At 37.1% G+C, this 22,451-nt stretch overlaps 1 protein-coding gene across 3 annotated transcripts in view; it reads right to left on the reverse strand.

Moving 5' to 3' along the window:
- The window catches only part of FSTL5 (follistatin like 5), a 265,807-nt gene that overhangs the window by 201,243 nt on the left and 42,113 nt on the right, over positions 1-22,451 (reverse strand). For all 3 annotated transcript variants that reach the window (XM_015285320.4, XM_004940911.5, XM_046940561.1), the window contains exon 3: positions 14,566-14,599. In XM_015285320.4, the coding sequence (XP_015140806.1) occupies positions 14,566-14,599 (34 nt within the window). The remainder of the gene's footprint in view (positions 1-14,565; positions 14,600-22,451) is intronic.

Consider the following 22,451-nt stretch of genomic DNA (forward strand, 5'->3'; position numbering starts at 1 on the left):
TAAACAGTTGGGTGAGGTCTCTAGGTCACTTCTCCTTGTTCTGGTGGGGGACTTCAACTTCCCAGAAATCTGCTGGAATCATAATACAGCCAACAGGGAACAGTCCCAGGGGTTCCTAGAGTGTGTGGGAGATAACTTCCTGACACAGATGGTGAGGGAGCCGATGAGGGGAAGCAGTATCCTGGACCTGCTGTTTGTTAACAGAGAAGGTCTGGTGGGGAATGTAAAGGTTGGAGGCGGTCTGGAGCAAAGTGATCACAAGATGCTAGATTTCTCTATCCTTGCTGAACCACAGAGGGGAGTCAGCAGAACTGCCACCTTGAACTTCCAGAGGGAGGACTTCAACCTCTTTAGGACCATGGATGAGAGGGTCCCTTGGGAGGTAGTTTTGGAGAGTGTGGGAGCCCAGGAAGGCTGGGAATATTTTAAGGAAACTGTTTTAAAGGTGCAGGACCTGACCATCCCCATGTCACGGAAGATGAGCCGACCGGCAAGGAGGCCAGGCTGGCTGAACAGAGACCTTTGGCTGGATCTCAAGAACTAAAGGAAAGTTTATGGTCTCTGGAAGAGTGGACAAGCTACTTATGAGGATTACAGGTATGTAGTGAAGCTGTGCAGGGAGAAAATTAGAAAAGCCAAAGCGCAGCTAGAACTGAGCTTGGCCACTGAAGCAAAGGTGAACAGTAAATACTTTTATAAACACATTAACAGCAAGAGGAAGGCCAGGGAGAATCTCCACCTCCTGTTGGATACCAAGGGCAACCTGGTCACCAAGGATAGGGATAAGGTTGAGGTACTTAATGCCTTTTTTGCCTCAGTCTTTAATAATAAGACTTGTTATTCCCTGGGAACACAGTCCCCTGTGCTGGTAGATAGGGATGGGGAACAGAATAAGCCATTCATGATCTGTGACGGGATAGTTTTGGACCTGCTGCAAAAGCTGGATGCTTACAAGTCCATGGGGCTGAATGGATTGCACCCTAGAGTGCTGAGGGAGCTGGCGGATGTGGTTGCCAAGCCACTCTCCATCATCTTTTGGCAGTCCTGGCTAACCGGGGATGTCCCAGTGGATTGGAAACTGGCAAATGTGACGCCCATCTTCAAAAAGGGCCAGAAAGATGATCCTGGTAGCTACAGTCCTATCAGTCTCACCTTGGTGTCCGGGAAGGTTATGGAATGAATAATCTCGGGAACTATCATGGACCAACTAAAGGTCAACCAGGGGATCAGGCCCAATCAGCATGGGTTTAGGAACAGTAGATCCTGTCTGACAAATCTGATTTCATTCTATGACAAGGTGACACGCTTAGTGAATTGTTGTAGTAGGTGCTTGGTGGGGATACGTGCTGTACGGGATAGCCCTCTCCCTAAGCACAGTGAAAGGGTGCTGTTGTGCTCAGACAGACTGTCTTTGCTAATGAAGTAAACAAGATAAGAAGGCGAAGGAATAAGGAGAGAGTAGGAGCCAAATAAGAAATTGTAGTAAGGGGCTAAGATCCAGTACGGACAAATCAGGACAGGGCACAATAGCTCAAGTAAAGGTATATAAGCTGTGCTTAGTAGTGAATATACGCCATTTTACTGCTCATCATATTGGTGTGTGTCTGCAGTCATTTGGCCCTGATCAGGTAATTGGTCAGTGTGTGCAAGAGAGCTATCACAGATGGCTAACATCACAGTTGCTGAAGGCAACAGTGGATGAGGGTCAGGCTGTCGATGTGGTCTACCTGAACTTCAGTAAGGCCTTTGACACTGTCCCCCATAACATTCTCATGGAGAAGCTGGCTGCCAGTGGTCTGGATGGGTGTACACTTCGCTGGGTGAAGCACTGGCTGGATAGCTGGGCCTGAAGAGTCGTGGTCAGTGGAGTTGAATCCAATTGGCGGCCGGTCATGAGCCATGTCCCCCAAGGCTCAGTGCTGGGGCTGCTTCTGTTTAACATCTTCATTGATGATCTTGATGAGGGGATTGAGTGCACCCTCAGTAAGTTTGCAAACAACACCAAGCTGGGAGGGAGTGTTGATCTGCCAGAGGGGAGAAGGGCACTACAGAGGGACCTGGATAGACTGGATCGATGGGCCAAGGTTAACGGCATTAGTTTCAATAGGGCCAAGTGTCGGGTCCTGCGTTTTGGTCACAGCAACCCCAGGCAACCCTACAGGCTTGGGGCAGAGTGCCTGGAAAGCTGCCTGATGGAAAGGGATCTTGGTGTACTGTTGGACAGTCAGCTGAATGTGAGCCAGCGGTGTGACCAGGTGGCCAAGAAGGCCAGTGCCATCCTGGCTTGTGTCAGGAATGGTGTGGTGAGCAGGACAAGGGAAGTAATACTGCCCCTGTACTTGGAACTGGTGAGGCCTCACCTCAAGTACTGTGTTTGGTTTTGGGCACCTCAGTACAAGAAGGACATGGAGGTACTGGAGCGGGTCCAGAGAAGGGCAACGAGGCTAGTGAAGGGCTTGGAAAATCAGCCCTATGAGGAGAGGCTGAGGGAGCTGGGGCTGTTTAGTCTGGGGAAGAGGAGGCTGAGGGGAGACCTTATTACTCTCTCCAGTACCTGAAAGGTGCTTACAGTGAGAGCGGGGTAAGTCTCTTCTCACTGGTGACAGGTGACAAGACGAGGGGAAATGGCCTCAAGTTGCGCCAAGGTAAGTTTAGGTTGGACATTAGGAAACACTTCTTTACAGAAAGGGTGGTTAAGCACTGGAATAGGCTCCCCAGGGAGGTGGTTGAGTCACCGTCCCTGGATGTGAGCCATTTGGATGTGGTGTTCAGAGATATGATTTAGCAGAGGGTTGTTAGAGCTGGGTACTATGGTTAGGCTGCGGTTCGACTTGATGATCTTTGAGGTCCTTTCCAACCTAAGTAATTCTATGATTCTATGATTCTATGATTCTATGATCTGGTACCGATTTACACTTCCAAATCTTTCCTAACCTAACACTTCAAATTGAAGCAAAAATAAAGAAATGGATAGGAAGAGCCTCAGCATTTTCTGCTAATTTTACTGCACTTGCAGTAAATGACAGGATACCTTCAAAAGCACAGTGACTGTGCCACTCCTCACTGTGAATAGTGGGGGTTTAAATTCATTCTTTACTCTAATTCTCCACTACTTCTTTTGCTAAAAACCTCAAATCTAAGGAATATAAACATTTTTATTATACTGTAAGATTTATGTCAATATTATTTCATGATTTGCACAACTCTGCATGCTGCTGTTATTTTGAGATATCAATGATAATTATAAATAGTAACAAGATCTCTCAGCGTTTCTGGGGAAAGAAGGTCAGGTTACTGCTGATTAGATCAGAGTGCAAGTGGCATAAATGATCCTTTGGGCACAGAAATTATGATACCAGAATATTTTAGTGGGTTTTTTCCCCATTTGTAGTTCGATTTTAGTGTGCAATTATCCTTAAAGCTACAAAAACACAGCTTTCACATTTTATGAGGAAGAATCTATGTGTGCTAATTAGAATCTCAGTGGCACTTATAATACAAAGGGGATTTTTGTATGCTTTTCTATTTGCTGAAATTCTTTATTCTTCCCTTCCTCCTGAGAGCCTTCATTTAATCAGTTCTATGCAGAGTTTTACAAAGCTAAGGAAAATGCTTGCTTTCATGTTCTGAGATTTATTTATTTTTGAGTCATAATAAAACTTTTTCTTAAATTCCTATTCAAGCAATGCCATCATTGGTTTTTATGGTATTTCAAGAGAATTAAAATATCAAAACTTAACTGACTACCAGTGTGCCAACATTCATAATTATATATGTGTTCTTTGTGTATAATTTGAATCAAGAGTAATTTAAACCTTATTAATGCAAGGTTTTGTACTGAGCCCTGGCCAGTACAGTAACCTAAGCCTATGCTTAGTCTAAGTCTAGACAGAAAGCCAAACACTTAAAACAAACCAACAGTTTTTAGCCATTGTATAGCACAAGTAACTAGATTTATATACCACAAATTTCAGCAAGCATGAAGAAGATAAATTATCCTATTATATCATTTTTTGATTTTTTTTTAAATAGAGCAACAGATACGTAATAATTCTTTGTCAAATCATTTAGATTATTTAACCAAAATTTCTTTAGAAGAGGTCACCACAAGAACTGTGTGGACAAAAATCTTTGCCAGGCTAGAGAAACTGATAAACAGGTTTTTGATCCATTTCTGAAGCCTAAATAGCCAAATATCTCTGTGGCAGGGCCTTGGAGAATGACAATTTGTTATTACTTTCCATGAAACTGTACGGTTCTTCTTTCAGTAACTGAGCGACATAAAATTTGGCAAGGCTTACTCTTAACTTGGCTTTTTCTTATCCCATAAGGTCCATTCCTCTTTGGACTGTAAAACTGAAAATTGTGTCCTATTACTACAAAAAAAAAAAAAAAAAAAAAAAAAGCACCACACCTAGAAGTGAATTCAAATATTTGATCTCAAAAAGCTTTGGAGGTTCAAAGGCATATTTCTATGCAGAGGAGGTTGTATATTGAATCCCCCTGCACATGAGAAAACAAAATAGTCTGTTCTCTCCTGACAGCACAGCTTACTTTCTGCATAATCAGAGATATGAATGAATAGAACAGTATGAAAAACCAAGAAAAGGTTCACAAAAGGGGCAGAGTTGGAAAAGAAGCACATAACTTTCAGTCTTCCATTCTGTTAGGAAAATAATTTCTTGAATTTTCACATATTAAAAACTGTATGATCACTGAAGTAGCCATTCTCTATATTATTTCAAGACTGAATTTTATATGAAACATGAACATTTTTGGATACAGCATGTCAGATGAGGTTTAAATAGTGTCATATATAATACTTCCTATTATTTTCCTCTCTCTACTAGAAATACCATCCTTGATAACATTAAGAAATCTAGAGTTTTAAGGCATGCTGGTTACTCAAGTCATCAAACAACTGATTTTTCCATTGTTATTTCAAAATTACAACCTTGATTATCACATTAAAAAAAAAAAAAAAGTTTCTCTCTTTTGTACCAACAAATTTCAGCTCATTTTCACTATAAACTTGAAAATCATTCAATTATTTCAAAAATATATGGAGATCTATAACTTACTAATTCTACCAGAAATTTCTTGCTAGGACAGCAGTTTCCTTCATGGCATGTTGTGACTTTAATAAGTCATGTGGATTTAAAACAACAAAAAACATAATTCTTATTTCTAATGCTGTTGTTGTTGCTGCCAGTATCTAACTCATATTTACATTTTAACAAACGTTAAAAAAATGTATTTTCAAAGATTCCCACAATCCAGATGACTAGGATAGAATGCTAGACAGAAAAGGGAAAAACATACATTCATTTCTTATATATGTATGCAACTGAATAACCAAAGAGGTGTTCCATCCTTTTATACTAAGAGCTTAAATAGCTACTATGTACTGTACAAAAAAACCCCAAAAAACTACAGTATGTTTTAGTTTGACTAGAGATAATAAAATTTTAGGCTATAAACTGATTAACCAGTGTTTTAATTAAATTACACTTTAAATACTTAAACTGATTCTAGTTTTATTCTGTGGAATATTTACAGCTAGCCAACATCTACATGGTCCAAAAAGTATATCTTCGCAGGATACAGCTGCCTCATTTAAAGCCCATTAGTGTTGCTTTGTACTGAAATTATTTTCTTAAGAAGTTGTGCATAAATGAGGACTAGTTCTAGTGCACATTTTCTGGGGAAAAGAATGGCTGTCTACCTAGCAAAATGCCTTCGTTTAGAAAAAATGAAAATGAAAGGAACACACTAGAACTGTTTTAAGTACTGAATCGGGAATATTTCTGTAATATTAAGAGTCACATTCATTTGTGTAATGCCCATGGGATGTTGCTTATTCGTATATCAGGGTACTAGATCATTAGTATAGTATCAGATAGGCAGACAGATATCTGTACTAACAACCAACTTTTTTTCTGAAGATGCTTATGTTCTTCACAGCAGGAATAATGGTACGGAATCATTTTCATATTTCTACTCTGTAGACAAAACAGCAGGAAACAGTTGCTGTTCATCTCGGAAGAAAGCAGTATTTCTTTTAATAAAATTCTTGAAAACGCTTGTGAATCAAAATAATGGGAAAAAGGGAAAAAAACAAAGGATAAAGTTACATTAAGTTGTGTCAGAATAGATTTTGAAAGGTTATTTTTAAAGCTTAGGGCACTTTAGTTTACATTTAAGAATTAGGTTTTCAGGCACTCATGGAGCTACTCACATTTTAAAGATCAAAAACTTATGTTTATATTTGTAAATTGAAAAACAGAAAGACATTTTATCAACAGCAATCTCCAGTTGGGATCTTCTCAGAAGAGGGTCTATTAACCACATTTAAACCCCTAGTTAAAATAGATGCATTAATTCCTTGCAAATTCTCCTTAGAAGCATTATACTTCTAAGCATAATCAAAAGAGGCAGCTGGGTCCACCCTTTATGATAATGTGCCATGCAGCTTTATTAATCTGACCTTTGGAAATAAATGAGAAATTTAATACTGCCCCCCCATAATTGTTAGTGGCAGGCATTTTAGCAGTCTCTAATTTGCACTTCACTTTAATATCTGCTTTCAGTTATGATGTAAATGTTAACAGGATCTGACACTCCTAATCGTGTTCCTGTGTCTGAAGCAGTGGCAAAAGAGTGTGTTTGGAGTAAACTGGGATGTGACCTTAACGGATAATGAAATGCATCAACCCTAGCTCTGCAAAGAGTAAAACAAAAAAAGTGAATGCTGTAATTGTTTCAATTGGCATCTGAGTAATATACAGTGCTGCAATTACTGGGTAGGCCTAAGGATACGGGGGAGTACAAATCATATTCACCAGACTCATATTTCAAGGTTACATGAGTTCTGACTATCCTTTCAGCTGACTGCAAGATGTATATGTATATGATACAAGAAAATATTATACAAATACAGTCAATAGCATTCCAAGGAATTCACAACAAGGCAAAAATTCTGTTTTTCAGATTGTATGAGTAAGAAAATTTCTTCTGCATAAAACAAATCTGTTGTTCTTTTCTGCATAAGTGCTCTTAAAGGTTTTATGATCTATAAACAACACAGAAAAACAATCTGCAAGTCATGCTGGTAGCTATAAAACTTGTGTTTTAAGCATGCAATATCAGGTAACATTGTACTTGAATTTGAATAAACAAGCAAATATATATATATATATATGTATACTTACAGGTATCTAGTGTAGAATAACATAAATAAAATAGTTTAGTTTTGAAATACCAGTATGTATGATCTGTCTTTTGAACATTCTGTATTCCTCTCAGAATTCAATTTTCTTTTAGGACAACCATTCCTGGCTTTTGAACACTTCTGTACACACAGTCAAATAGAAAATTTTATTTATTGGGTTGTTTTGTTGTGGGTTTTTTGCTTTTTTTAAGTCTACATCTAAAAATGGATGCTTACAAAGCTTTTAAAGACTTGTGTGGATTTTTAGAAGGATCTTTATCTTTTTCATTTACATACATATCAGACCTTTCTTCTTCTTTACGAAAGACTGGATCTTAGAAGTCTATTTTAGATCAGCTTATACTAAGATCTGAGATACTAAGATACTGAGATCTGATAAAGTGTTATATAGTAGAAGAATAACAACAAATAATAGAACCTGCTTTTCCTAAAATGAAACCATTGATTATTTAACTATTACATCACATACTTTTTCACAAGAAAATGTAACAGCTCCTAATGGAACTGCTTTACAGCAGTTTCTAACATTCAGTATTCTTTTTGAAAATCTATTCTAAAATCTTTTCAATTGGTAAGATGTGAAGACTATCATACTTCAACATTCAGCAACCTTAAGTTGTTCTTGCTCTGGTTCTATTGCTTCCAGTCAGAACAATCGCCTTCTACATCACAGGTACTGTGAAACAACTTGTCCTGCTGGCTATTATATATCAAAGTTAACTGATGAGGTACCAGTGGTGCAGGTACAAAGCCAGGAGAGCTCTGAGTTTCACAAGCAACTGCCTCTTTTACATTCTCAGAATTCTATTGCTTGCATAATCAAATGCATATTTGCTACATATGAACAACTTGACATGCATCCCCTGCAAACTCTGCACTAATGTTTTTACTATGAATAGTATAGAATCCAAGAATACTTCTGCATTGTACCGCTTTCTCTTTGAATTTAGTGCAGGTCTTTGGTGTACAAGAGCTACTTCAAAGTCCTTCAGAAGCCATTTGTGTTTCCTGTGCTTCTTCCAAGGAGAAGGCAGAAAAGCAAATGTTTTTTTTTTTTTTTAAACAAACATACTTCAGAGTATTTCTTTTTTGAAGAAGTCTGTTAAAGACATAAAAGAATCCTAATATACAAAATCAGACTGTTAGTCAAAATGCACATCTATCAAAAATAATCTGCGAGTTACACTATTATAATTCAGACTACGAATATATTTGAATAAGCAAAACTGTTACATTCATTCTTTGAGTAACTTCTCTAAAACCAGTAAAGTCCGATAAGGAAGGAATCTGTGCTGTATTGACTATTCAGGACTTATTCCTTTTTTTTTTTTTTTCCTCCTTCCTGATGTTGAATCCCTTCTCTTCTTTATCTATTTAAATGAAGTTTTTGTGAACCACAGGAAGAAACATTATGAATACCACTGTGCCTACTTTCTCCAGTCTACTTCTGAAGGAAGGTCTGTTTTGAAATAGACTTCACAAATTAACAAAATGTAACCTAAATTTAAGGTAGACATGGATGAATTAAGAAAAAAAAGATAACAGTTACCAATCTCCTGCATTAGCTCTACAATACTACTACATAACTGAACCATTATATCTGTTGTAAGTGCAGATATTTCATCTTGCAGAATTATTTCCTGGAATTTCTATCCCTCTGAATATTTTCCTCCAGAACAGCATGAATATTACATGTGAAAAGAAAAATAAATGTAAATGCTCACCTTTTTCTCCCTAAAGAAAATCAAAGTCAGAAAAAAAAATCTTTGTATATTTAATTCCTAAAATTTTTAAAGGATTTCAGGATACATCTCACCGTCAAGTAGCTCCAGCTTAGTGGCACAAATAATGACTACATGCATTCAAGGAAAATTACAGATATCTTGTTATTCCAATGCATTTCTCAACAGGCAGGAAGTACTGTGATTTTTGTGTGTGTGTGTGGCTTAAAACAATTTTTCAGACTCATTCTAGCTATTTGGTTTTCTAGTTATCTTTTTAATACAAGTTCTTGTCAGGGCAAAAGACTTAAAAAAAATTGGTAGCCAACCAACATGAAATTAATAGTTCCTTAGCTGAATTGTGGACATACTATGTACTGTAATCACTTAAGAAATTCTACATGATGATACTCATCCCTAGATGCCACCATACTCAGTTAACAGCACTGTCTGCTACTTTTGTAAGACTATGGACAGGAGAAGTAAATGGAGAATTTTTTGAGTGGGAAATGGAGCTGCATTTCTTATGGCAATTCTTAACAGACAGAAGGAATGAGAATTTGAGCTGACTAGGCACTGGAGGAGAATGGAATAGGATGCAAGGGTCAGTATTGGCTACATTGAGTACAGAGAATCCTCAAACCACCTCTTAAAAGTTTATTCATTCAGCTAAATTGGAACTTAACAATAAAGAAAACATTTGGAAAAATAAGATATTTAGTAGCTGCATTCCAGTGTAAAGTACACTCTTGGACATACATTTACTTACTTGCCTGCTGTTACATATACTTTTTAAAATGCTATAAATTTTTATGATATGTTCTGGTCTACCAGAAAAGGATTACTGCATTGTGATAAATGAAAACATGAATCAATTCAGTCCAGTAGGACTGCAGTTCAGATTCAAACCATATTCACAAAACACCAGTCTGCTGAAATATGAATTTAGAATCATGTGATCAAGCAGACATGATGATTCACTGGATACATATATTACAGAAAGTAATGAAGTAGATTCTTTTCTATAGTTAATCAGTTTTACATAGCATAAGATCCTGATGCCATATATTCTCATCAGGACTTACACAGTTTTCTTCAGTATTAAAAGCAATATCAGACTGCCATACTGCAGGATAGGTGGCTTGCTCACCCACTGGCATGTGAAAGTATTTCAAGTTGCATGTCACTCAAAAAATTTGTTGATTTAATGAAGGCCTTACTGACTCTGTCCCTTAAATTCTTTTCATTTTGAACAATATTAAGCCTTTTCTCCATCCTTCTTGTCTGATGTTTACCTGGGTATAGAAAAAAAGACTGCAATACTAATCTGGAAACCCAGACAAAGCCATAAGTGCTGTGCAGGTGTGTTGTGTTACCTTTCAAGGAGCAAAATGCCAGTAAGATGGGAAAGCAGTGCCCACATGGTATCTATTTTTTGGTAGCTAAAGATCATAAAAGATACATACATTTGCTAATATCTGAAGAACAGGGCAATATGTTCGTAATAATAAAGTATTAAATTGTTTTCAACCAATCAGTGAGTCAATAATGATTTCGTACTCATATTATTAAGGTAATCTTAAAGTTAAAAGGATTTAATATAAATGAAAGCCTGGGTCATAATTGTGGTCAGTCAATATTCTCCTGCTCAGTTTTGGATGTTAATGATGTTCAAAACTCAGATCAATATTAGCTAGCAAAAATTTAAACAGCAGTCTGCACAAGTAGCCTCTAAAGCACAGCTAAAATGAAGTACAACTATGTAAGTTACTATCATTGGAATCATTTATGTCATAGAATCATAGGTCTGGGTTGGAAGGGACCTTAAAGGTCATATATTTCCAACCTCTCCACCATGATTATTTGCAAATGTTATGATGACCATGTGTTTGCTTTCCAGATCTCTCCTGGAAAAATTATATACCTTTCAGTAACTGTTCTTGAAGTTGCTAAAATGAATGGGCAAAGACAGACAAGCTGTACAGTGATATGATACCTCACACAATATTACAGAAATTATGACCATACTCTCAGTCTAATTTCAAAACTCTTTTGGAGTTTTTCATCCTGGTAGATTTTCAGTGGTTTTGTTGTTATTGTATGGCTTGGGGATTTTTTTTTTTTAATACATATATTACACAGTGCTTTGCTATACTGAAATTAATACATAGTTTTTAAACCAACACACTGCTGTACAATAATTCAAAATAATGGGGACCAAATTTTTCTACTGATCATCCAAACCATCACTAGTTAAGTGAATTATTTTGTGACAGTGTACTGTAAATTTCTCTTTTTCTCTTAAAAATTATTGAGATGACTTTGAAGTTTGGAAAAAAAAATTGTTAAGTGTCATTAGTCAACTTTCTTATGCTTAGATATAGAAGCTTTCCAGAACAATGCTGGTGGAAATGATTTCTACATTAAAGTTCGTAATATACTCTATTAAAAGTATTTTAAATTCTCCAAAGCTAAGCATAAGCTAGGAATACTATTCTGCACACCGCTTACATACATGCTTTCTAATATTGCCAGACATATTCCCTATTTATCTTGAAAATATCTATTTTACCATCCACTATGGGTGTGGAATAAAATGATATTAATTTGTGTGCCGTAGTTAGGTTTGAAAATGAGAGGTAAAGGTCAAATTGTGACTCCAAACCAGCAAGGTGGTTGTTTGTTACTTCTTTCAAGTTAAAGACATGCTTGTGGAGAACCAAACTAGTAATTAAAATATTTTTAGTATTTATTAACGCATACTAAATAAACAAGCATGATCTAAGTATTCAAAATTTGAATGCATAGTAGGTTATACAAAACACTCTACCTCTAAATGTCATGTATTTATGTAAACATATATGTTAAGATTATGTAAATAAATTTTAAAATGTTTAAAAATTCATATGCTGTAAAATATTCATATTCTTGCATGGTTAAGTAATCCTTTTCAAATTTTAGCAACCTATCTTATTCAAACTATTGTTATTGAACAGAAGGGTTGTGTTTTATCCTGGTGATAACCATTTTAACACAGAGAAAACTCACAGCAGTATAACGAAGTTTGCCATCACAAAATGAAATTGTTAACTATCTGTGTGGTATTACTTTGTGTAAAGGCAGTGTTTCTTTTTTTCTTAAACAGTGTATAGAATCTTCTATTATATGTTGCAGTAAGGAAAAGAATATCACAGATCAGAGAGAGATTAGATTAGTGTCAGAACAGGGCATGTTTGAGTACTGGCTTCTATTTTGGTATGAATGATTTAGTGGTTGACAGCAGAAGTAACAGATGGGAAAAACAATTGGGTCAGAAAAACGTCAAGACAAAAACTAAGCACTGCAAAAATAATAACAGCATCATTAATAAAATATAAATAGAAATCAGATTTATTTCACTTCATCTATTACTTTAAAATAAGTAGGAGTTTATAAGAAAGATTTGGAATTATGCCCATTACTAATATATCGATCCTTGAATTCTGCTACAATATCCTCATCTTATAAAAAATACAATCCCAAAGAAGTACTGAATAACAATTAGATACTGGAACACGGATATCAGTGGAAGTTATCAAGCACACCAGAGCCTCCAGAGTTTCATTTGGCTAGCCTGTTTAACATGAGCTGCAATTGTCCTCCAAATTAAGATGACAACATTAAATTCCAAAGTTTGTGAAGATTTAAGGATCTGCAGAAAGCATTTTGTCCCTTTACTGTATTTGGTAGCTGCAAAATACAGAGAGCATAAAGAAAAAAAAATTGCAACCTATGCCAGGGAACCTGCTTTAGCAAGGCATTGGACTAGATGATCTCCAGAGGTCTCTTCTAACCCCCACAGTTCTGTAACTCTGTACGTAAAAAAGTGGGATCGTTTTTCTAAAGCCTGCCCTGCGTGCCTATGAATACTTGTTAATTCTTCCAGACCACTGAAATCCTCCATGTTGAATTGTCAGCTTAGGCTGCACGCGCAGCATGCAGGAAGTTCAGTTGATTAAAACTTTACTCGAGAGATGTTACAAATATAATCACAACAAATTTTGTGCATCTGAGTACCAAACTCACTGCCTACTGGGAGATGATGAACATCTCCCTTAAAATAGTTTGATACTTTGCTTTGGCTGTAGTTGCTAGCAATACTGAGAAATGTTTATTTGATTAGTTAACAGCTAATGAACATGATGAGCACTCCTAACTATCTTACTAGTTAGTTCCTACTATTAACTGTTTCTCTCTGCATAATGACCATACACCTAGAAAGAGTAGGGGAAAAAAACAATCAAGCAGCATGATACAATTCTGTAATCACAAATGTCCATAAAAAGTCATATTTCAGTACCTTTATTTGTAAGTATAGACTTAAAGTTTGCAGTTCTTCAAATTTAACAATTCTCTTTTCTGTGATCTCATCTCAGTTTTCATAACCTTTTTAGGTAACTTGTGTTAAATCATAAAGTTAGGTTTTTGAACTGTACATTGTGAGTACACTCACAACATCTCAAGATAATTCACCCAATTACTTCAGAGAAGAAAACTTAGTTCAGATGTTATTTAAAATTAAAGTTTTCTTTCTGATTTATCATACTCTGAACATTTTTTAAAAGGACTTACGGTCCTTCAGATGATGTAAATTACATAATCAAGAAAAACATGACTGTATTGACACAACTCCACACAATCATCAGATTTGGCTTCCCTTTAGATGCCTGTGTCTAGCCTTAGTGTGAAGAAAAGTGAGGAAATGGAGATTAATGAGTGCTGTGATATATAGATCAGTGAATTAAGAACAGCTAACACAGGTGATATTCTGCATTCTAGTGTAATAAAAGAAGTAGGCTAGTTTGTCACTTAACTCTCTCTCAGGAGCCTTTAGTACTCTTTTCTTTTCTACCCTCCTTTTGTTTTCCTCTTCAAAGCATTTCATAACCTACCTCTACAAGCACCTACAATATCAAGACAACATTCTCTGTGTGTGACAGAAATTTCACCTTTCATTATTTGCAAAAAAAACTTTTAACAAAGTGACTTGGGTGTTTTCTCTCTTAATAGACATTATACTAGAAAAAAACATGAAAGCAACAGTCTGGGTTTTGGAATATTCTATTTTATTGATACAAGGCTGTCTCTTTAGCCCAGATATTCTATTTTGTGTAATGCACAAAATAAGTTGTAGTGAAAGTATAAAAAGACCTAAGCAAAAAACACAGATGACTACTTTTGTAAGGCATCCTACTAAGGATACGATTCATTTGTGAATAAATTGTAATCACATACAATTACAGATGAGCAGAATGGAAAGCAAGAGTGACTGCACCGATGTTCCATTAAAGTATACCAAACTTCCACAGTCTAGTTCACAAACATAGTAAGAAGATGGAGTCAATCCCATATAGAATATTGCAGTCAGCCTTGTTTTTCCTCTATCAAAGTTATTTAAAAATGGTTCCTTAGATATATACATTTTATCCCACCTCCCTGGATATGTTTTTGCCATTTCAAATAGCAAACATTTAGCAATCATATATATACATTTTCTTATTACTAAAAATGAATGTTTTTTTTTTTTTTTATAGTTACAAGAATCACCAGATTTTGAAAACAATCGGCACTTACCTTTACTTCTTGAACTCTCCTGATTCTTTTCCTGCTGCAATTAAAAGAAAAAAATGTATTATCTTCAGTAATAGTTACCACTTAAATCATAGACATACAGATACAAAAGAACTTGTAGTCTAGTTCATCCTCCTTCCTGTTCAGAGATGTCAGCTGTACTGCAGAAAGATTACTATACTACCTGTTTTTAAAAGCCCTAGTATTTTTCACAATGACAGTGATTGAGCACTGGAACACACTACCCAGAGAGGTCATGCAGTCTCTGTTACACTACACCTATCTTGGGAGATATTCAGAATTCACCTGGCTAAGACCCTTTGCAATGTGATGTTATTTGAAGTTAGACCTGCCTTAATCAACTGGTTGAATTACATGAGCATCGAAGTGACCATATGCCTAAATGATTCCATGAGCTGAGGAGGGATATCCAGAACCCCAGAAGCAGACCTTAACTGTTATTAGAATTAAAAAGTTTCACCCCAAACTGACAAAATGGCTGCAGGACACTGACAGGAGAAATGTCTGCCAGCCTGGGAAATGCATTCCTGGCAGTGCAGCCTTCAGCCTATTGAGTCAGCAAGGGAACCAAGGACATCCTTGAAGTGCATCTGCACTCCAGAGAGCCAGAGATGTCCTGAAGATACTATCGGTAAACTACAAGTGTCAGAGGAAAAACTTATGACCTCAGAAGGTGAAAAATAGCCTGGGAAAGAGGAAATTGGCCTGAAATAGTGGGTATTGATGTGAGAAAGTTTTGTTTAAAGAAAAGAAAACAAGAGACATAATCATGTATTGGATGTCTTAAGAGGAAGACCAAAATTAACAGCAGCTATTGATTTCCTGAAGTGATCATAGAATCATTAAGGTAGGAAAAGAACTCCAGGATCATCCAGTACAGTCATCTGCTTACCACCAATACGGTCCACTTAACCACATTCCTCAGCATTACATTCACGCAATTCTTGCACACCTCCAGGGACGGTGACTTCACCACCTCCCTTGGCAGCCTGTTTCGATGCATGACCACTGTTTTGGAGAAGTTTTTCCTAAAATCCAACCTGAATTTTCCTAGCACAACTTGAGGCCATTCCTTCTCATCCTTTCTCTGTTACCTGAGAAAAGAGACCAACAGCAGCCTCACCACAACCTCCTTTCAAGAAGTTCCAGAGAGCTTGTTGTAGAGATACAGATGTATCCTATACCTTTTTATGTCTCAGTTATATAAAAAGGGTCTGATTTTCACCCAAATTGGAGATTTACTCTCTGAGAAACTTCCTGTGCTTCATGTGCTCATTTCTATTATTTTTTTTTCTCCCCAAACAGATGGAAGTTTCACTGGAACACTGTGTTATCTCCATTATATTTCATCAGCTCTGCAATGCTTCACACCCTGGGAGCCGTATCATCTTTCAAGTGAGGCTCTGTCCTTTACTTTGGGGCCTTTCTGGACCTATTTCTAGAGGTCTCTCTGAAATCAGTTTTAGACTCTGTGAGATCAGTCCTTCTGAGATCAGTTTTCTTAATAAGACTTCTTTGAGCCTACTGTGGCCTAGACTCCCCTTCTGCAATTGGTTTGATACATTTAGTGCTGCTGATTTTATAAATATTTATAAATGCACATAATAGGTACAATACAGATATGTATAACCTATCATCAGTATATTTCCTGTTATTGTATTGGTTAAGTTGGAGCCTGTAATATACATGCATATTCACCGCTGTAGCGCTTTGATAGGTTGGTTGAACCTAAAACTCTATATTTGTTGTTATATTACTTATTTTTCTATGTCTAATTGCTTCCCTACTAAACCTAGTTGCTACTACTGCTAATTAGTAGCATTTCCTCAATATCTACGCCAGATATACGTGCTTCCTGGTAATATCTGTAATAACTTGTTATCTACATACATACTTGCCTTATTAATCACAGTATATGAACAATGTTGATTTATGGCAATAAACTGAGATCTATTGAGATAAAGCCCTTGTGTCTTTGTGTATTACTAAATATTACTGAATTACTGACACTAAAATCCTAAGAACTTACTTACTGTTATGAACGTCGTATTGCTAGGGGCTCATTACTCTGCCCTTTTGGATCATGACAAAAATAAACAAAATTTGCTGCAGTGTTCAGTGTTAAAAATACACTAGGCTAGTTGTCTTCAAGAACTGCAATGCAATAGAAAGCACAGCAATGGCAGCAGAGTAGCAAAGTCCTAGGCTGCAGCAAGTGAGAACTTGCTCAAATGCAACAGCTGCAGGCACAAAAACAAAGGAAAGAACCTGCTCAGTTTCAGAAGGCCTCATGTACATAGAAAACTCCAATGAGATATCCTCACCTCCACTGCCAACCCTCAAATTAGGTCTTTGAAGGGGTGAATCCTGGCTCCACCCCTTCTGGTCACTCAGGTGCATTCCACACACCTGAGCTCCATTGTGTTGCCTCTGCCTTCCCACCAGGTGCTCTATCACTGGTTCAAGCCCTGACTTAGCATTTCTGCTACAATAATACAAGAAAAAGCAATGTGAACTTAAGGCAGCAATCTGTCCCCAAAATTCTGCACAATAATTGCTCAAGAAGATGCTTTCTATCTTGTATACTGCAAAATATTCTTCAAATATTTTCTTCTTTATAAATTCATATCAGGAATGATGTTGGGAATATGCTAAACATTTTGGTTTGGTTTTTCTATTATGGGATACATTTATTTTAAATATTTCAACAGAACAAGGAGACTTTTTTTTTTTTTTTTTTTTTTTTTTTTGCCATTACTGCAATTTCTAACTAGTATCTTTAATATTATGTAAACTATTACTAACAGAGTGAATGTAGTGATTACTATCCAGGCCTAATTGCCTCATTATATTTAATCTATAAGCTCCAAAGATTTGTTATTATGGTGCATGAATCAGCTTTACTGCGTCTTAAACATGCCCCGACTGCACATGTGAAACTATGGAAAGACATGAATAACTGCACCAATATGTATGACCTTCTAGAATGCACAATCCCTTTTCTGAATTGGTAAATATGAGGCTTTTATTTTTTTCCCCAGTTACTAAGTGAATAATTTCAGGGTAAGACATATTACCTACCTTTGTCTAACTAATACAGAAAAATATAAACTGAAACTAATTCTCTGTACTCACATGGCTGTTTAAAATCTGTTGAGGAGATAAGAAATAATTCAAAAAGGATAAAGCTGTAAGCAGAAATGCAACACTATTTTATAATTCACAGGGATGTGGAAATGCAGCCACCATTGTCATGGTCTTATGATATTTGGTTATCGGTGTTCCACATCATAAGGTCATGTAGTGCACTGGGAGTTAAAGAGTTAATGATCCAGTTCCAGGTACCTGTCCCAGAAAAGAAGAACTACATACTCCAGAGGAATTTGTGTTATTTGTGTTTCCATTTTTCACTCAAGCAAAAGATAAAAAATGTCCACAAAACATTTTTCCTCCCCATTTTTGATCTCATCAGCATGTGAGCTCCCTAGAGTCTCACTCCAGCATTACAGTAAGGCTTTTGGCTTTCGGACACTCTCTCTCATTTAATTTGATTTATTAGCTTCAATTCTAATTATATTGTATTATAGTGTGTTATCTTGTATTCCAATATCTTATTTAGTAAATTAGTTTGTTTCTCCTCAGATTGTTGCCACTGTTTTATTTTTAGGCCCATCTCTCTACCCTTTTCCCCTTTTTTTCCCCTTTTCCCTTTCTGAGGCATGGATCTGTGGGTTCCCCCACCCCACCAGTCACAGAACTGGACCAAACCAGCCCATAAACCGTTGACATTCTTGTGGAGAATGAGGGCATAGGCCACTTTTTGACCTGTAAAACAAATCTCTCTCTGCTCTCAGAGAGCTTCATTAGAAAGTTTATCTCTATTCCAGGGTCCTGTAATTGAAAACACGACCTTGAAAGTCCAGGCTGACTGCCAATATTCTGGGATGTTTGTAAACTTTTGGGTGCTGCTGCTATGCTGCTTCTGTAAAAAGAAAAAAAAAATCTTTTTTCTTGTAAAACTGCTCTTCAAGGGAATGCATTCCATCATTTTTTCTTTCTTAATACTCAGAACATACTGAGCCTCAGTTAAGTTTGCCACTCTGCTCTATGGAGCTAGAAGTATATATAATCAATTGAAAACGCTGATGGAAATACCTACCTGATATCTGCATACAATGTGGCATACACCTCCAGAGGGAGTTGCTAATTCTAGAGAACTTGTGGTTTTCAAACAGCCTCCCAATCTCTCCTTTGAATCATTTATGTGTTTTTTAATGCTCATCGGATGACCATGATGCCAGTCTCCCTGAATGTACTCTTCATTGGTATCATTACTTATCATATTTTGAGGAAGCCTTCCCAAAGCCAGAGACTACTGAGTGGCAGTGAGTGTGGAGGCACTTGGGAGAGACTTTAGAGAAATGGACATTTCCGGTGTCATGGAACTTTATTGCTGAACACCTGCAAGATCCTGTGAGTGTAAGCAGATATTTGAGAAAGGAATGCTGCGGCTCAAGCGCATCTGAGGAGGCACAAATGATTTGGGGCCTGGCTTATGCTTATCGGGCCTTATTTAATAATATCCCAGGGAGGAGAGAGTCTCTGAAATTGAGGAACAGAGTCTCCAAACAGAAAGAGAGTGACAGGAAGAATCTCCAGGTCCAGGGAGTCTCCTAGTCGAGAAACAGTCTCCAAGCTGAGAGTTTCCAGGAGATAGTCTGAGCTGAGAGGAAGAATCTCCAGTTCCAGAAAGAGTCTTGCTGAGAAACAGAATCTCCAGACTGAATGAGAGAATCTCCAAGCTGAGAGAAACAGTCTCCAATCCGAAAGAGAGAATCTCCAATCTGAATTAGACACCCTCTGAAATGAACAAGACGCCTTCCATCCAAGGTAGACACCATCCAAACTGAGCAAGATACACTCCAAACTGAACAAGTACTTCAATCTCAACAAGATCTCCTCCTAGCTGAACAAGTCAGACTCCGAACCATGATGAAGAGTAAGAGCACTGAAACTGACCAAGCTGATCAATACAGGAGGCACCATAATCAATGTCAGTTGCCCCTGTAAGAGGATGGAAAATGAAATGAATGTCACCATATTTAGAACAGAAGAAAGAGGAAGAGGAGAAAGTTGAGAAAGAAGGTTCAGTGGAACTGCCCTTCAGCCCAGGGAAGGGGCCCTCAATAAGATCGCGGTCACCAATGCCCAGGAGGGTAACAAGTCCTGAAAGAGTAGGAGGTGAGGAAGACATCATCACCATCACTACTCAACATCTGAAAATGACTGAAATTCAAGGTCTGAGAAAAGACTTTTCCCATCACCCAAATGAACCCACTGTCACCTCGTCACTTCGATGTTGGGACAATGGGGCCAACAGTGTGTTGCTAGATAGTAGAGAAACTTGCCAACTGGGTAGCATTGCTAGGGACTCAGCCATTGACAGAGGTATTAGTACATGCCAGGATGAGGCCTTCACTCTCTGGAAATGGATGTTCTTAGCTGTAAAGGAAAAATATCCCTTCAAAGATAATTTGATGCCTGAGATAAAGAAATGGACTACTATGGAATAAGACATCCATTATGTGAGAGAATGCACTGTGGTGGAAATGTTACATGACTACACATTCATTCCTGACAATCCAAACCAAGAGCATGATCCTGAGAGAGACAGGTGTACACCAAATGTGTAGCATAAATTCACAAGAATTGCACCAGAAAAGTATGCTGGTACATCAACAGCAATGTATGGCAGAGGGCAAAGAAAGCCCCTTTTAAATGAATTGATTAATAAACTCCGTGACTTTGAGTTACATTTAACAGCTATACAAGTTTGTGTTTCAGCCAGTGCAAAAGTAACTGAAAAATTTAACCATATTGAGAGCAATCAAGAAGATATGATAGACAAACTGTCTACTGTGCTCTATTCGATGGAACCAATAAACCTGTGGTGGTAGCAGATATACCTGATGGGGATCAGGATTCTCAAAACAGTCTACTGGAGGGTCTGATCAAACTGTTTTCCTCCCAGCCTGCATCATCCAACATGTCAGCTATCAAAAGAAGTCCTCCTGCTTGAGCAAGTGACAACAGTAAGACTGTCATATATTGCCTTGTGGTCTTACCTACATGACCATGGAGAAGATATGAAGAAGTGGCATAGAAAACACATTCCTGCACTTCAAGCATGGGTAAAAGAATTACAAGACAGATCAACCACCAAGGTGAACTTCTCCAAAATGGTGACTGCCCCATTTGCTGCGGGACATGGCAAAAGCCGTAAGAATGACAGAGGTAAGAAATAGAGGGCTCTGTCCACAGCTAGGGGAGGAAAACCATTAAACTGAACAGTGAGGCAACCCAATTTGCTTTTGTAAAACAATATGGCAATGTTCCTTTCAATCCAATACTGCAAATCTACATCAATGCATGTTTTTCTCCTGTTGTTTCAAAACAACAAAGTGGGTCAAAACCTGAACCTATCTGGAAAACACGTCTTCAAAACACTCCATGTCTACATGAAATACATTGGTCAGATTTAAAGAAAAGAAAGAAAAGAAAAACCCACACATACTTCTGTTTTTATTGACTATAAAATGTGAGATACCTGATCTTAAAGCTTTTTCACAAACATGCCTAATGTTTCCTGAATACAATAAATGGTATTCCTTGATTACAGCTTAAATTTCCAAGTAAATCTAAAGTACTGATTCTCATGTCATCCCAGGTTTAGCAGTGCTTACCTCCTCTGACATTTCTTTTTAATCTCTAGTCAGTATTTGGTTAAAACGATCTAGCCAGTGCTTCCTTTTTGTCTTCATAAAGGAGAATATTTTCCTTTTCATTTTTTCTCTTTTCAGAGGTCAGGGAGTAAAGCTCAGACTTTGCTCTAACAAGCCAGAGGAACTCAGAGGAATCTTATTCTTGTTCAGCAAGATGGACTTATTAAAAAAGAAAAAAATATGGCAAGAAGTCATAGTTAGCATTCAGACACTGAAGCGTATGGGCTCAGAGGACATTCTGTCACCCCATAAGCCTGACTAGTCTAATTTACGCTTCTTCCATTCTTTTAGTTTGTAATTATAAAGAATGGGATGTTTTTTTCCAACAAAGCTGCAAGGCCTGTATCTGCTGCTTAGACTACAATAAGCAGATTCTGAAGACTAATCCAGGCACTGATTACAAAAACACAGTAGCCTTGTAGGAAAGCAATCCTAAGAATCCTGATTTCAAAGAAGAAGAAAAAGGATACCAAAAAGAGGAAAAAATGCAGCAAGTTGGGCAAATCTGGGAGGTTGAAAAATATATATATTTGGATGAAATTTTAAAATGAAAAAAAAAAAAACTTTTTCTTTTTTTTTTTAGTAAAATCTTTTCATATCTATGTGAATAAAAAAATTCTAGGAAAGAATGCATGTGCCAAGAACAGCTTTCTTTTTTTTTTTTTTTAATGTCTTACTTTTTTATTATCTTTATTTTTATTTCAGCTAGAGATAATTGAGCAACATTGTATGGTTTCATTTTCTCAAAAGACTCCATCTACAAAGACAGCCTCTGCTAGCAGATCACAGAACAGCCCCAGTGCAACACGCCTTCTGCTAGGAAGACCCTTGGCAGCAGCCAAGCGCATACAGATGGAATGAGAAGTCTGTAAGCTTGAAGTTACTTGGAGATTAACCAGTAATTAGAGCGGGGAGAGCATCTCTGAATTACAAAATGAACCCTCCAACTAGAAAAGGCCTGCCATTATAACAGCCTCTGCAACTGAAAACACAGAAAATAAAATACTGAAGTAAAACTTGTACTGAAGGTGAATAAGATACAAATCACTCTTTGTTGTTATTAAAAGATATGAGAATGTGGATTAA

This window comes from Gallus gallus, chromosome 4, assembly GCF_016699485.2.
Source record: "Gallus gallus isolate bGalGal1 chromosome 4, bGalGal1.mat.broiler.GRCg7b, whole genome shotgun sequence".
Taxonomy (NCBI): domain Eukaryota; kingdom Metazoa; phylum Chordata; class Aves; order Galliformes; family Phasianidae; genus Gallus; species Gallus gallus.